At 51.0% G+C, this 13412-nt stretch overlaps 1 protein-coding gene across 2 annotated transcripts; it reads left to right on the forward strand.

The window, feature by feature from the left end:
- The first annotated feature begins 2201 nt into the window (after positions 1-2201).
- Positions 2202-9444, forward strand: LOC129695116 (zinc finger protein 16-like). 2 transcript variants are annotated; one of them, XM_055631861.1, is made up of 2 exons: positions 2202-2359; positions 5935-9444. In XM_055631861.1, the coding sequence occupies exon 2, from the start codon at positions 6087-6089 to the stop codon at positions 7485-7487; it is 1401 nt and encodes a 466-aa protein (XP_055487836.1). In that variant the 5' UTR covers positions 2202-2359; positions 5935-6086; the 3' UTR covers positions 7488-9444. The 2 variants fall into 2 exon arrangements, with proteins under 2 accessions (XP_055487836.1, XP_055487837.1); XM_055631862.1 differs by having other exon boundaries at positions 2219-2359; positions 5938-9444.
- Positions 9445-13412: the final 3968 nt, after the last annotated feature.

Here is a 13412-nt window from a genome sequence, read left to right on the forward strand (position 1 = left end):
GGAGTATTGTGTGCAATTTTGGTCCCCTAATTTGAGGAAAGACTTTCTTGCTATTGAAGGAGTGCAGCGTAGGTTTACTAGGTTAATTCCCGGGATGGCGGGACTGTCATCTGCTGAGAGAATGGAGCAGCTGGACTTGTACACTATGGAGTTTAGAAAGATGAGAGGGGATCTCATTGAAACATATAAGATTGTTATGGGTTTGGACACGCTAGAGGCAGGAAACATGTTCCTGATGTTGGGGGAGTCCAGTACCAGGGGCCACAGTTTAAGTGGAGGGGGGAGGGGGGTTTAGAGGAGGTACGGGGGGGGGGGGGGGGGGGGGGGAGGGGAGGAGGGGGGAGAAAAAGAGGGGAGAAAGGGAGAGGGGGGGGGGGAGGAGAGGGGGGGGGGAGAGGAGAGGGGGGGAGAGAGAGAGGGGGGGAGAGGAGAGGGGGGGGAGAGAGGGGGGGGAGGAGGAGAGGGGGGAAGAGGAGAGGGGGGAGAGAGGAGAGAGAGGGAGGAGAGGAGAGGGGGGGAGGAGAGGAGAGGGGGGGGAGAGAGGAGAGGGGGGGGAGGGGAGAGGAGAGGAGAGGGAGAGGGGGAGGAGAGGGGAGAGGGGGAGAGGAGAGGGGGGGAGGGGGGAGGGGGGGGGGAGAGGAGGGGGGAGGGGGGGAGAGGGGAGGAGGGGGAGAGGAGGGGAGGAGGAGAGAGAGAGGGAGGAGAGAGGAGGGGGGGGGAGTGAGGGGGTGTGCTGAGAGCGGGGTGAGGTGAGGGGGAGAGGTGGGGAGCAGGGGGGGGGGTGGAGGGAAAGGGGGTAGGGGTGTGTGGAGGGGAGGGGGGTTAGGGGAGGGACAGTGGGGGGAGGGGATGGAGGGGAGGAGGGGGGAAAAAGAGGGGAGAGAGGGGGCGAGTGGAGAGGAGAGGAGGGGGGTCACTCACTCACCCACCCACTCAGTCACTCCCACACACACATTCACCTACTCATTCACTCACCCACTCACACACGCACTCACTCACCCACGCGCACGCCCACCAACTCACTCACTCACCCACTCATTCGCACTCACCCACTCACACACATACATCCACTCACTCACACACCCACATATGCACCCACCCCCACACCTGACCACGCCCACCCACACACGCCCACCCACACACACACCTGCCCACACCGACGCCCACCCACACTCCCACACACACACACTCCGACCCACCCACAGACCCACTCCCACCTACACACTCACTCCCACCCACACACACACCCTCACTTACACACTCACACGCCGACACCCACACTCTCACACACACCCACACATACACACAACCCCACCCACTCACACACACCCACACACACACACACACACTCCCACCCACACACACGTCCACGCACACACACACACCACACACACACCCACCCACCCACCCCACACACCTCCCACACACACACACACCCCACACACCAGAGTTCCCGGCTCAGCACCAGGACCACAACCTCCACCATGTAGACAGACAACACGTGGTCTGTGGCTGCTGGGTCCTAGTGGCCCCCCCCCCCCCCACAGGGTAGATCCATCAGTAGTGAAGGGTCTTCCCCTTCCCCCTATTTTAATCAGGTTACCCCGACCATACACCCGCCAGTTAAAAATTCCCCCCTTTATTATGGATCACAATTTCTATGAATTATGATATATAAAACTAGGTCGGCTCACACAAAATGTGAAGGCTAGTTTTCACAAAATAGATCCCAAACATTCTCTGAGATTTCAGGAAATTCCCGGCCCCTCCTTTGGCTCCCGGGCCCGGGTACAATGTACCCCCTGCCCCCCCCCTCCCCCTCATAGGCCCTGGGGTTGAGATAGAGAGGGGAGGTGACAGAGCGGGGAGGGAGAGGGAAGGAGTGAGGGAGAGAGTGAGGGAGGGGGGAGAAGGAGCAGGGGTGAGAGAGGGGGGAGAGATGGAGAGAGAGAGAGGGGGGAGAGTGAGTGTACAGGCGGGGGGTTTGGGGGAACAGTCAGGTTTGGGATTGAGAGAGGGAAGAATTGAGATAGAGAGAGGAGGGACAGAGCTGGTAGAGAGAGAGAGAGAGTGAAGGACACGGGACGATACAGAGTGACATCACTCCGTGATGGGAACCAGTGGTCCTCCAGGCGGGCGAGCGGATCACAGATGGTCCTCCAGGCCAGGCGGGGTGAGCCGAGCGCCGATGGTCCTCCGGCCCGGTCCTCCAGGCGGGGGCGGGGCCTGAGCGCGAGGGAGACAGAGAGCGAGAGAGAGAGAGAGCGCGGGGTTGACGGTTGACGGTTGACGGTTGGAGCGCGGGGACGAGGAGCGGGAACAAGATGAAGATGAAGCGGCGCTGAAACCCCGGCCCCTGGTGAGTGGAAGATGGAGACAGACAGGGGGATGGAGACAGACAGGGGGATGGAGACAGACAGGGGGAGCTGGAGACAGACAGGGGGATGGAGACAGACAGGGGGATGGAGACAGACAGGGAGATGTAGACAGACAGGGGGATGGAGACAGGTGGAGACAGACAGGGGGATGGAGACAGACAGGGGGATGTAGACAGGTGGAGACAGACACAGAGGGAGATGTAGACAGGTGGAGACAGACAGGGGGATGTAGACAGGTGGAGACAGACAGGGAGATGTAGACAGACAGGGAGATGTAGACAGACAGGGGGATGTAGACAGGTGGAGACAGACAGGGAGATGGAGACAGGTGGAGACAGACAGGGGGATGTAGACAGACAGGGAGATGTAGACAGACAGGGAGATGGAGACAGACAGGGAGATGTAGACAGACAGGGGGATGGAGACAGGGGGATGGAGACAGGCAGGGGGATGGAGACAGACAGGGAGATGTAGACAGACAGGGAGATGAAGAGAGACAGGGGGATGGAGAAAGAAGGGGGGAAGGAGACAGACAGGGGGATGGAGACAGACAGGGAGATGTAGACAGACAGGGGGATGTAGACAGACAGGGGGATGGAGACAGGTGGAGACAGACAGGGAGATGTAGACAGACAGGGGGATGGAGACAGACAGGGGGATGTAGACAGACAGGGAGATGTAGACAGACAGGGGGATGTAGACAGACAGGGGGATGGAGACAGACAGGGAGATGTAGACAGGGGGGATGTAGACAGAGAGATGTAGACAGACAGGGGGATGTAGACAGCCAGGGAGATGGAGACAGACAGGGAGATGTAGACAGACAGGGAGATGTAGACAGACAGGGAGATGTAGACAGACAGGGGGAGTGGAGAGGTGGAGACAGACAGGGGGATGTAGACAGACAGGGGGATGTAGACAGACAGGGGGATGTAGACAGGGAGAGGAGAAGGGGAGGGGGGGGGGTGATCAGCTGGAGGGGAAAAGGGGGTGAAGTGAGTGGCGGGAACAGGGGGCAAAGGGGGAGGGGATTGAAGGGGGAGATAGAGGGGTCAAAGTGAATCAAGGAAGGGGGTGCGAACCAGGTGGGGTTCACATAGTAAATAGGTGCAGGAGGAGGCCATTCGGCCCTTCGAGCCAGCGCCGCCATTGAACTCAGTATCCCATCCCTGCCTTCTCTCCGTACCCCCGATCCCTTTAGCCACAAGGGCCACATTTCTATAAGATCCTCCTCATCCTTCTAAACTCCAGTGAATACAAGCCTAGTCTTTTCAACCTATCCTCATATGACAGTCCCACCATCCCAGGGATCAATCTCGTGAACCTACGCTGCACTGCCTCAATCACAAGGATGTCCTTCCTCAAATTAGGAGACCAAAACTGTACACAATACTCCAGATGTGGTCTCACCAGAGCCCTATACAACTGCAGAAGAACCTCTTTACTCCTATACTGAAATCCTCTTGTTATAAAAGCCAACATTCCATTAGCTTTCGCCACAGCCTGCTGTACCTGTAAGCCAACTTTCAGTGACTGGTGTATAAGGACGCCCAGGTCTCGCTGCACCTCCCCCTTACCTAACCTAACCCCATTGAGATAATAATCTGCCCCTTTGTTTTTGTCACCAAAGTGGATAACCTCACATTTATCTATATTATACTGCATCTGCTACGCATCTGACCACTCACTCTACCCGTCCAGGTCACCCTGCAACTTCCTAACATCCTCTTCACAGTTCACACTGCCACCCAGCTTTGTGTCATCAGCAAACCTGCTAGTGTTGCTCCTAATTTCCTCTTCCAAATCATTAATAGATATGGTAAACAGTTGCGGCCCCAACACCGAGCCTTGCGGCACTCCACTCGCCACTGTCTGCCATTCTGAAATGGACTTGTTTACTCCTACTCTTTGGTTCCGGTCTTCCGACCAATTTTCTAACCATGTGAACACCCAACCCCCAATACCATGTGCTCTAATCTTAGTCACCAGTGTCCCATGCGGGACCTTATCAAAGGCTTTCTGAAAGTCTAGATACATTACATCCACTAGATCCGAAGTACCTGTTCAACTCTTATGCCATTTCCTTGTTCCCCACAATAATTTCACCCATGTCTGCCTTCAAGGGACCCACATTTGACTTTACTATTCTTTTTCCCTTAACATATAACCATATAATATAACCATATAACAATTACAGCACGGAAACAGGCCATCTCGACCCTTCTAGTCCGTGCCGAACACATAATCTCCCCTAGTCCCATATACCTACGCTCAGACCATAACCCTCCATTCCCTTCCCATCCATATAACTATCCAATTTATTTTTAAATGATAAAAACGAACCTGCCTCCATATCTAAAGAAGCTTTTACTGTCCTTTACATTCCTGGCCAGCTTCCACTCGTATTTCATCTTTTCAACCCGTATTGCCCATTTTGTTTCCTTCTGTTGTCCTATGAAAGTTTCTCAATCCTCTTGCTTCCGGCTACTCTTTGCTGTGTTATACATATTTTCTTTTAGTTTTATTCTATCCCTCACTTCTCTTGTCAGCCACGATTGCCTCCTACTCCCCTTAGAATCTTTCTTCCTTTTTGGAATGAAATGATCCTGCGTCTTCCGGATTACGCCCAGAAATTCCTGCTATTGCTGTTCCACCGTCATTCCTGCTAGGATCCCTTTCCAGTCTGCCTTGGCTAGCTTCTCTCTCATGCCTTTATAGTCCCCTTTGTTCAACTGCATCACTGACACGATTTAACGTTTTAACGATTTAACCTTCTCAAATTGCAGATTAAAATTAATCATATTATGATCACTACCTCCATGCGGTTCCTTTACCTCGAATTCTCATATCAAACCTGGTTCATTGGACAGTACTAAATCCAGAATTTCCTTTTCTCTAGACGGCTCCATTACAAGCTGCTCTAAGAATCCATCTCAGAGGCATTCTACAAACTCTCTTTCTTGGGGTCCTGAACCAACCTGATTTTCCCAGTCTACCTGCATATTGAAATCCCCCATCACCACAGTGGCATTACCTTTGTTACATGCCAGTTTAAACTCCTGCTGCAACTTACACCCTACATCCAGGCTACTATTTGGGTATCTATCGTTAACACCAATTAGTGTCTTCTTGCCTTTGCAATTCCTCAACTCAATCCACAGTGACAGTTTAGTTTAGAGATGCAGCACGGAAACAGGTCTTTCGCGCCGACCAGCAATCACCCCATACACTAGCACTATCCTACGCACATTAGGGCCAATTTAACAATTTTGTGGAGACCGATTAATGTGCAACCCTGAACCTCTTTGAAATGTTGGAGGTAACCGAAGCGCACGGAGTAAAACCCACGCAGGTCAAGGGAGAATGGACAAACTCCGCACAGTCTGCACTCGTAGTCAGGGTCAAACCCGGGTCTCTGACGGTGAGGCAGCAACTGTACCGCTGCGCCACTGTGCCGCACAGAATTATATAACAGTTTCTTTCGCCGTAAACGCACCCAATATGTGCTTGTAATGTCCTGTTTGCCAACTTGTTGACCCTCTGTGTTCTCCTCCAGCAGGGTTTATGAGCCGTTGTTGTGGACGGAGAGACAGGGACGTGAGCGGCCATTGAGGGCAGCCTGGGTGCCGGTGAGCACCCCGCCCCCCCCCCCCATCTGCTCGGTGTGTGGGCTGAGCTTCGACGGGCTGTCCTTCAATGGAGTAACACATGACAGGGCACAAGAAGGAGAAGCGTTATGAGTGCGACGTGTGTGGCAAGGCCTGGCAGACCCCGGGCCTGCTGGAGACCCACCGGCGGATTCACACGGGAGAACGCCCCTTCACCTGCTCGGAGTGCGGCAAGAACTTCAAATGCTACAACAACCTGCAGCAGCACAACCGCTGGCACTCTGACAAGAGGCCCTTCACCTGCTCCGACTGCGGCAAAGGCTTCAAGTCGCCCACACAGCTGAAGTTGCACAGACGCGTGCACACCGGGGAGCGGCCCTACACCTGCAGCGACTGCGGCCAGGGCTTCACCCAGTCCGGCAACCGGCTGGAGCACCAGCGCACCCACACCGGCGAGCGCCCCTACATCTGCACCGAGTGTGGGAAGCGCTTCCCCCGCTCAAGCAGCCTGCTGGAGCACCAGTACACCCACAACGGCGAGCGCCCCTACACCTGTGGCGAGTGCGGCAAGGGCTTCACCCGCTCCACTGGGCTGCGAAGGCACCAGCGCACCCACACCGACAAGCGCCCCTATACCTGTGCCCAATGTGGCAAGGGCTTCACCCGCTCCGACTCCCTGCTGGAGCATCAGCGCACCCACACCGGCGAGCGTCCCTACACTTGCACTCAGTGCGGCAAGGGGTACACCCACTCCAGCAACCTGCTGTTCCACCAGCGCTCCCACACTGGCGAGCGTCCCTACACCTGCGCCCAGTGTGGCAAGGGCTTCACGCGATCCACCAGCCTGTTGTACCACCAGCGCATCCACACTGGCGAGCGTCCGTTCACCTGCGCCCAGTGTGGCAAGGGCTTCACCAGCTCCACCCAGCTGCTGGCCCACCAGCGCACCCACACTGGCGAGCGTCCCTTCACTTGTGCCCAGTGCGGCAAGGGCTTCACCCAGTCCGGCAACCTGCTTGTGCACCAGCGCATCCACACTGGCGAGCGCCCCTACACCTGTGCCGAGTGCGGCAAGGGCTTCACCAGCTCCACCAAGCTGCTGTCCCACCAGTGCACCCACACTGGCGAGCGTCCCTTCACCTGCGCCCAGTGCGGCAAGAGCTTCACCCAGTCCAGCAACCTACTGGTGCACCATCGCACCCATACCTGCGAGTGCCCATACACCTGTGCACAGTGCGGCAAGGGATTCACCTGCTCCACTCAGCTGCTGTCCCACCAGCGGGTGCACGCCGGCGACCGTCTCGTCCCCAGCCCAGTGTGTGGAGAGCGCTTTGCCATGGCCTCCCTCGCCCTGTCTCACCAATGCGTGCACACCAGTGGCCAGTCCTACGACTGCCCATACTGTGGTGAGGAGTTTGAAAACTCTCGCGGTGGTTGCGGCAGCACCGGCGTACCCACGCCGGCGAGCAGCTGCTCCCACTGCGGCAAGCGGATGCACTAGCGGATACACACCAGAAAGGGACCCTTTGTGTGCGCTGAGTGAGGCAAGGGTTTCACCCACAACGGTGAGCGTCCCTTCGCCTGCCCGTCCTATGGTAAGGTCTTCACCTGCCTTCACCACCTGCTGGAGCACCGGCGAGTCTACACCGGCCAGCGCCCCTTCACCTGCCTACTCTGTGGCAAGACCTTTGTCCACTCCTCTAGCCTGCTGGCACACCGCCATGTGGATAGGAGCTGTTTAGGTAGACACAAATGCTGGAAGGAATGGGTAAGGTTTCGGGTAGAGACCCTTCTTCAGTCTCGACCCGAAACATCACCCATTCCTTCTCTCCAGAAATGCTACCTGTCCCTCTGAATTACTCCAGCATTTTGTGTCCTTTTTTGTAAACCAGCATCTGCAGTTTAAACCAATTTTTAAACCATTCTCATTAACCATCTCTGCACCTTTCCCAAAGCCTCCACATCAGTGCTGTAATGGAGTGACCAGAACTGTATACAATACTCCAAATGCTACCTGACCAATGTCCCTTAAAGCTGCACATATACATTCCTCTCTCCTTATCTCACACCCTATTATATCCTTATTTTCTCTCCCCCACTCATACACAAATTCTCTTCACTCCACCCTCTCGTGCCCCCCTCCTCTCCCTCCCACCGCCCCTCTCTCTCACATGCATACACATATTCCCTCTCTCTTGTTCTCTCTCTTCTCTCTCTCACACAAACCCTCTTTCTCTCACACAAACCCTCTTTCTCTCACACACACACTCCCTCTCACACACGCACCACTCTTTTGCTGTCTCTCACACAACATCTCTTGTTCTCGCGCACACCATCTCTCTCTTGCTCTCTCATCCACCCTCTCTCTCTCACACACACATTCCTTCTCTTTCAAACACACTCCCTCTGTTCCTCTCTTCCTCTCTCTCACATTCCCTCTCTCTCTCACACACACTCCCTCTCTTGCTCACACACACACTCCCGCTTTCTCTCACACACACTCACTCTCTCCCACACACAAATACTCCCTCTCTCACACACACAACACTCCCCCCTCTCTCTGTCTTTTTCTCACTCACACACACACACAGTCCCTCTCTCTCACACACATTCACTCCATCAGTCTATCACACACACACAGTCCATCTCCCACACACACTCTCTCTCTCTATCTCTCTCTCTTGTTCTCTCTCACACACACATTCTAACACATGCTCTCTCTCTCTCTCACACACTCTCACACACACTCACTCACTCACACATGCACACTCACACACACTCTCTCACACAGGCTCACACACACTCTCACACAAGCACTCTCTCCTTGTATCTAGACTAGACATGCATTTCACCCTACATGCACTCTGTCCACCACGGCCTGCTGGATCTCCCGGTTGCCAACCATTTTAACTCCCCTTTCCACTCCTACACTGATCTTTATGTCCTGGGCCTCCTCCATTGCCAGAGTGAGGTTGAAAGAGCTAATAGTAAGATCTAAAATTGAGTCGTTCTTCTACAAAAGCATGGTCTAGTAGAACAAATGAATGGCTCAGTGCTGAGTCTGAATGACTTTGCAAATTATATAGAACACAATATGGAGGACAGGTCTTTTTAATAAAGACATTACGATGGAAGCCTGCAAAACAACATGTACTTCTTTCAAGGCCATAAAGATAAAAAATTGCTGATGCTCCAGAGATAAGTAATAATTTGTTATTGGATGAGCGATTTTGACCCAGCTTTTCCTATATTCTGAAAGGCTACAAAATCTTTCAATCATGCCATATTCAGACTTGGTAGGAGTGTTTTACTGATAAGAAAAATGTATAATTGTGCTAACTTTCCTTTGTTCTGAGAGTGGTGGCCGAGATGCACTGAGCAACGTTTGTGCTCATTGTAGATCTTGCCACTCCCGTCTGACGAATCAATTAAAGTTTGCCATGGTTTACTTTTAACAATTTTGTTGTTGTCTGCTTTTTAAGAGACAAACTTTGACAAGGTGACACGCAAGCTGGAGAAACAGCAGTGTCCAGACCCGACACGTCGCCCGTCCATTCCCCTACAAAGTGCCGGTAGAACTCAGCAGGGCAACCATCCGTGGTCGAAAACGGATGAAGAAGTGTTCCTAATATAAGCCCTCCTTGCCCTTGTCATGGAGTAGACATTCAACAGTACCAGCATCTTCTCATTCATACTGTATCCAAGTGAAAATTCAAAATTGAACCAAGCTGCACACAGCCGACTGCTCACAGTACCAGCTGGCTGACTTAAAGGCATTTTAAAGTGTTTTTTAAAGACAGTTGTGACGCGTTTGTGCCTTACGTAAACAAATAAAGCAAGTTTCTCCTGACCTCACCGTGAAAGAGTTTATTTTACATAAACTCACGGACATAAAAACAGAATTAAAAACAGTTTTTATCCACGAGTAGTTGCTCTACTCAACAGCCGAAAATCTGTAGCCTCCCTTTGATCTGGTATTTTGTTGGTTCATATGCTTGATCAATGGTGTTTTATCATTAATGTTTTATTATTATGAATGTTTAGTGTTTTCTGAGTCATGTGTAACTGTCACTGTATGTCATGTTACTTGTGGGCGGAGCACCAAGGCAGATTCCTTGTGTGAATACTTGGCCAATAAACTTACTTAGTTTTTTTTGTTAACCACAATTATGGCTGCTGCTCATAGAAAGCCGGATATATTGTTGTTTGATGCTGATCTTGCAGAACGATGGCGTGTGTTCGAGGAAGATTTCTTAATTTACATTGATGCAGCTTATCCGAACGCAGCACCCGCTCTTCATGCCTCGATTGTCCTTAACTTAGCGTGCACGGAAGCTGCACGACATGCAAGAAGATGTCACTGTACACTGGCTGGTGTGGATCATAATAACGTACAAATTCCAGCAGAGTCCATTCATGATCCTGAGTGCCTCCTACGTAAATTCCGACAACTATGTGAGTTACAAATTAATGTGAGCACTGAACGACATACATTTTTCTCAATGTGTCAAAAACAAGAAGAACCAGTCGAGCTTAATGTCAGTGCACTGAAGCATGGTGCTAGCCGTTGTGATTTTAGAGAAATAGAATCTAGTCTGATAAGTGACCGATTAATACATAACATATTGATTGATAAACTACGCGATGAATTGTTGCGTGATGTGGGCATGAAGTGGACCTTTATAAATCAGAACATTGAGTATAGAAGTTGGGATGTAATGTTAACATTGTATAAGGCATTAGTGAGGCCAATTCTGGAATATGGTGTACAATTTTGGTTGCCAAATTATAGAAAAGATGTCAACAAAATAGAGAGAGTACAGAAGAGATTTACTAAAATGTTGCCTGGGTTTCAGCACCTAAGTTACAGAGAAAGTTTGAACAAGATAGGTCTTTATTCTTTGGAGCGCAGAAGGTTAAGGGGGGACTTGATAGAGGTCTTTAAAATGATGAGAGGGATAGACAGAGTTGACGTGGATAAGCTTTTTCCATTGAGAGTAGGGAAGATTCAAACAAGAGGGTATAATTTGAGAATTAAGGGACAAAGTTTAGGGGTAATATGAGGGGGAACTTCTTTACTCAGAGAGTGGTAGCTGTGTGGAATGAGCTTCCAGTGGAAGTGGTGGAGGCAGATTCGATTTTATAATTTAAAAATAAATTGGATAGGTATATGGACGGGAAAGCAATGGAGGGTTATGGGCTAAGTGCAGATAGATGGGACTAGGTGAGAGTTAGTGTTCGGCACAGACTAGAAGGGCCGAGATGGCCTGTTTCCGTGCTGTAATTGTTATATGTTATATGGCCTGACCTTGGAATCTGTTGAAAACCGCTGTCGCATAGCTGAGTTAACCAATGGCCACATTAAAACGCTAACATCTCTTGCTGGTCGTGAAGTCCATGCAGCTAGCGTGTCTAATCAAATTACTACTCGACGGCTTCAGGGGCCAGTTAACAGACCTAGATGGATTACTAATTGCTTTAATTGTGCAGCTTCACAAACTGCAATTCGTGACCGGTGTCCGGCATTTGGAAAAATCCGCAGGCTCTGTAACAAAAGAAACCATTTCTCAAAATGCTGCAAATCGGGAAACAAAATATTTCAAATGAGACAGTCTGTCAGCTTGTTAAACCAGGATGAATATTCTAGCTCCCAGTTCCCACAAACTGATGATGACAGCACAGAGATTAATATGCATGCTTTGCCTGGTTCAGCGTCCAAGCTCGATACCAAGGTCAAACTGCTCATTAACGGCAAAACTCTCTTATCTTAAGGTTGATAGCGGGTCTCGCTGTATTCGCTATCTCCTTGGCTGTCTTCCAACAGCTACAAAACACAGAAGCTCTAACTCAGACAACTGCTTCACTTATTTATTTTAATGGTGCACACTGCACCCTACCGGCCAAGTACAGTTACGTTGCCATCTCAATTAGCATGACCATATGATGGATTTTTACGTGGTATCTAGAAGGTACTATCCATACTTGGTGTCGATGCACGCCATGACGGGATTGATTTCTTTCAGCCCTTCAGTCTGTCCACTGAATGTAGACTGTGATTTTAGACATCACATTTTAACACAATACAAGGACTTGTTTAACGACGAGGTGGGCAGGTTGCCTGCGAGATACACGTTTAGTATTGACCCTGGGGCAATCCCAGTTGTTCGTCCAGCTCACAGGATTCCCCATGCTATGTGGGATCGCGTATAAAGTGAACTTAACAGAATGGTGACTCTTGGCATGATTACTCCCATAACTGGACCCTCAGACTGGGTCTCTATGGTTGCCACTAGTAAGAAGAATAAAGACAAGATACGGATTTATATCAACCCCAAGGACTTAAATACAGCAATTCAGAGACCACGTTATCCAATGCGTTGAGTGGACGAGATTGCGGCACAGATGGCCGATGCAACTGTATTCACAGTACTAGATGCCAAGAATTAATTCTGGCAGATTCCACTGGAACATAAATCCTCCAAGCTGACAAATTTCAGTATACCATTCGGACGATATACATTTTTGAGAATGCCCTTTGGTATAAGTCCAGCCAGTGAAGTGTTTCAACAATCCATGGAGCAATTGTTTTACGGATACCCTTGCTCCATCGTTGTGGACGATATCCTCATTGCTGGGAATACAATCGAGGAACACAACGCCAATCTGACAAAAGTATTGAAGCGTGCTGAGGACATCCATCTCAAACTCAACCCCAAAAAATGTAAATTCAGAGTGAATGAGGTAAAATACCTAGGCCATATATTTACCAAGGATGGCCTGAAAACTGATCCAGTGAAAACCAGTGCAATTAATGAACACCCAGCACCCAGCACCCACTGTGGACAAAAACATACGGGTTTTCCCAAACCAGAAACCCTGGGTGTCCAGCCAGGTCCGCACACTCCCCAGAGCCCGCGATGCTGCCTTCAGGTCAGGTGACAGAGCTCTGTACAGGGCTGCTCGAGCCGATCTGAAAAGTGGTATTAAAAAAGCTAAGGCGGACCATAAGAGGAGCATAGAGTCCCACTTGTCCAGCAATAATACACGGGAGGTATGGCGGGGCATACAAGACATTACCAACTACAGAGGCTGTGCCACAAAGTCAGAAGACCTGAGTGTGCCGCTGGCAGAAAAGCTAAATTGCTTCTTCTCCTGCTTTGAAACATCACAACAGCAGCACTCACCTGCTACAGCCCTGTTCCCACCCTCACCTAGCTCCTGTACTACCCCACTCACTGTCAGGGAGCACGATGTCAGACGGGTGCTCCTGGCAGTGAACCCCAAGAAGGCTAACGGCCCAGATGGAGTACCTGGTAAGGTGCTCAAAGCGTGTGCCCACCAGCTCACTGCCATCTTCACCAGAATTTTCAACCTCTCCCTGGACCAGGTAGTTATTCCGTCCTGCCTAAAATCAGCCACAATCGTC

This window comes from Leucoraja erinacea, unplaced genomic scaffold (genome assembly GCF_028641065.1).
Source record: "Leucoraja erinacea ecotype New England unplaced genomic scaffold, Leri_hhj_1 Leri_943S, whole genome shotgun sequence".
Lineage (NCBI taxonomy): Eukaryota > Metazoa > Chordata > Chondrichthyes > Rajiformes > Rajidae > Leucoraja > Leucoraja erinaceus.

Coding starts and splice junctions, on each gene's coding strand:
- LOC129695116 (XM_055631861.1), top strand. CDS start 6,087: ATGACAGGGCACAAGAAGGAGAAGCGTTATGAGTGCGACGTGTGTGGC.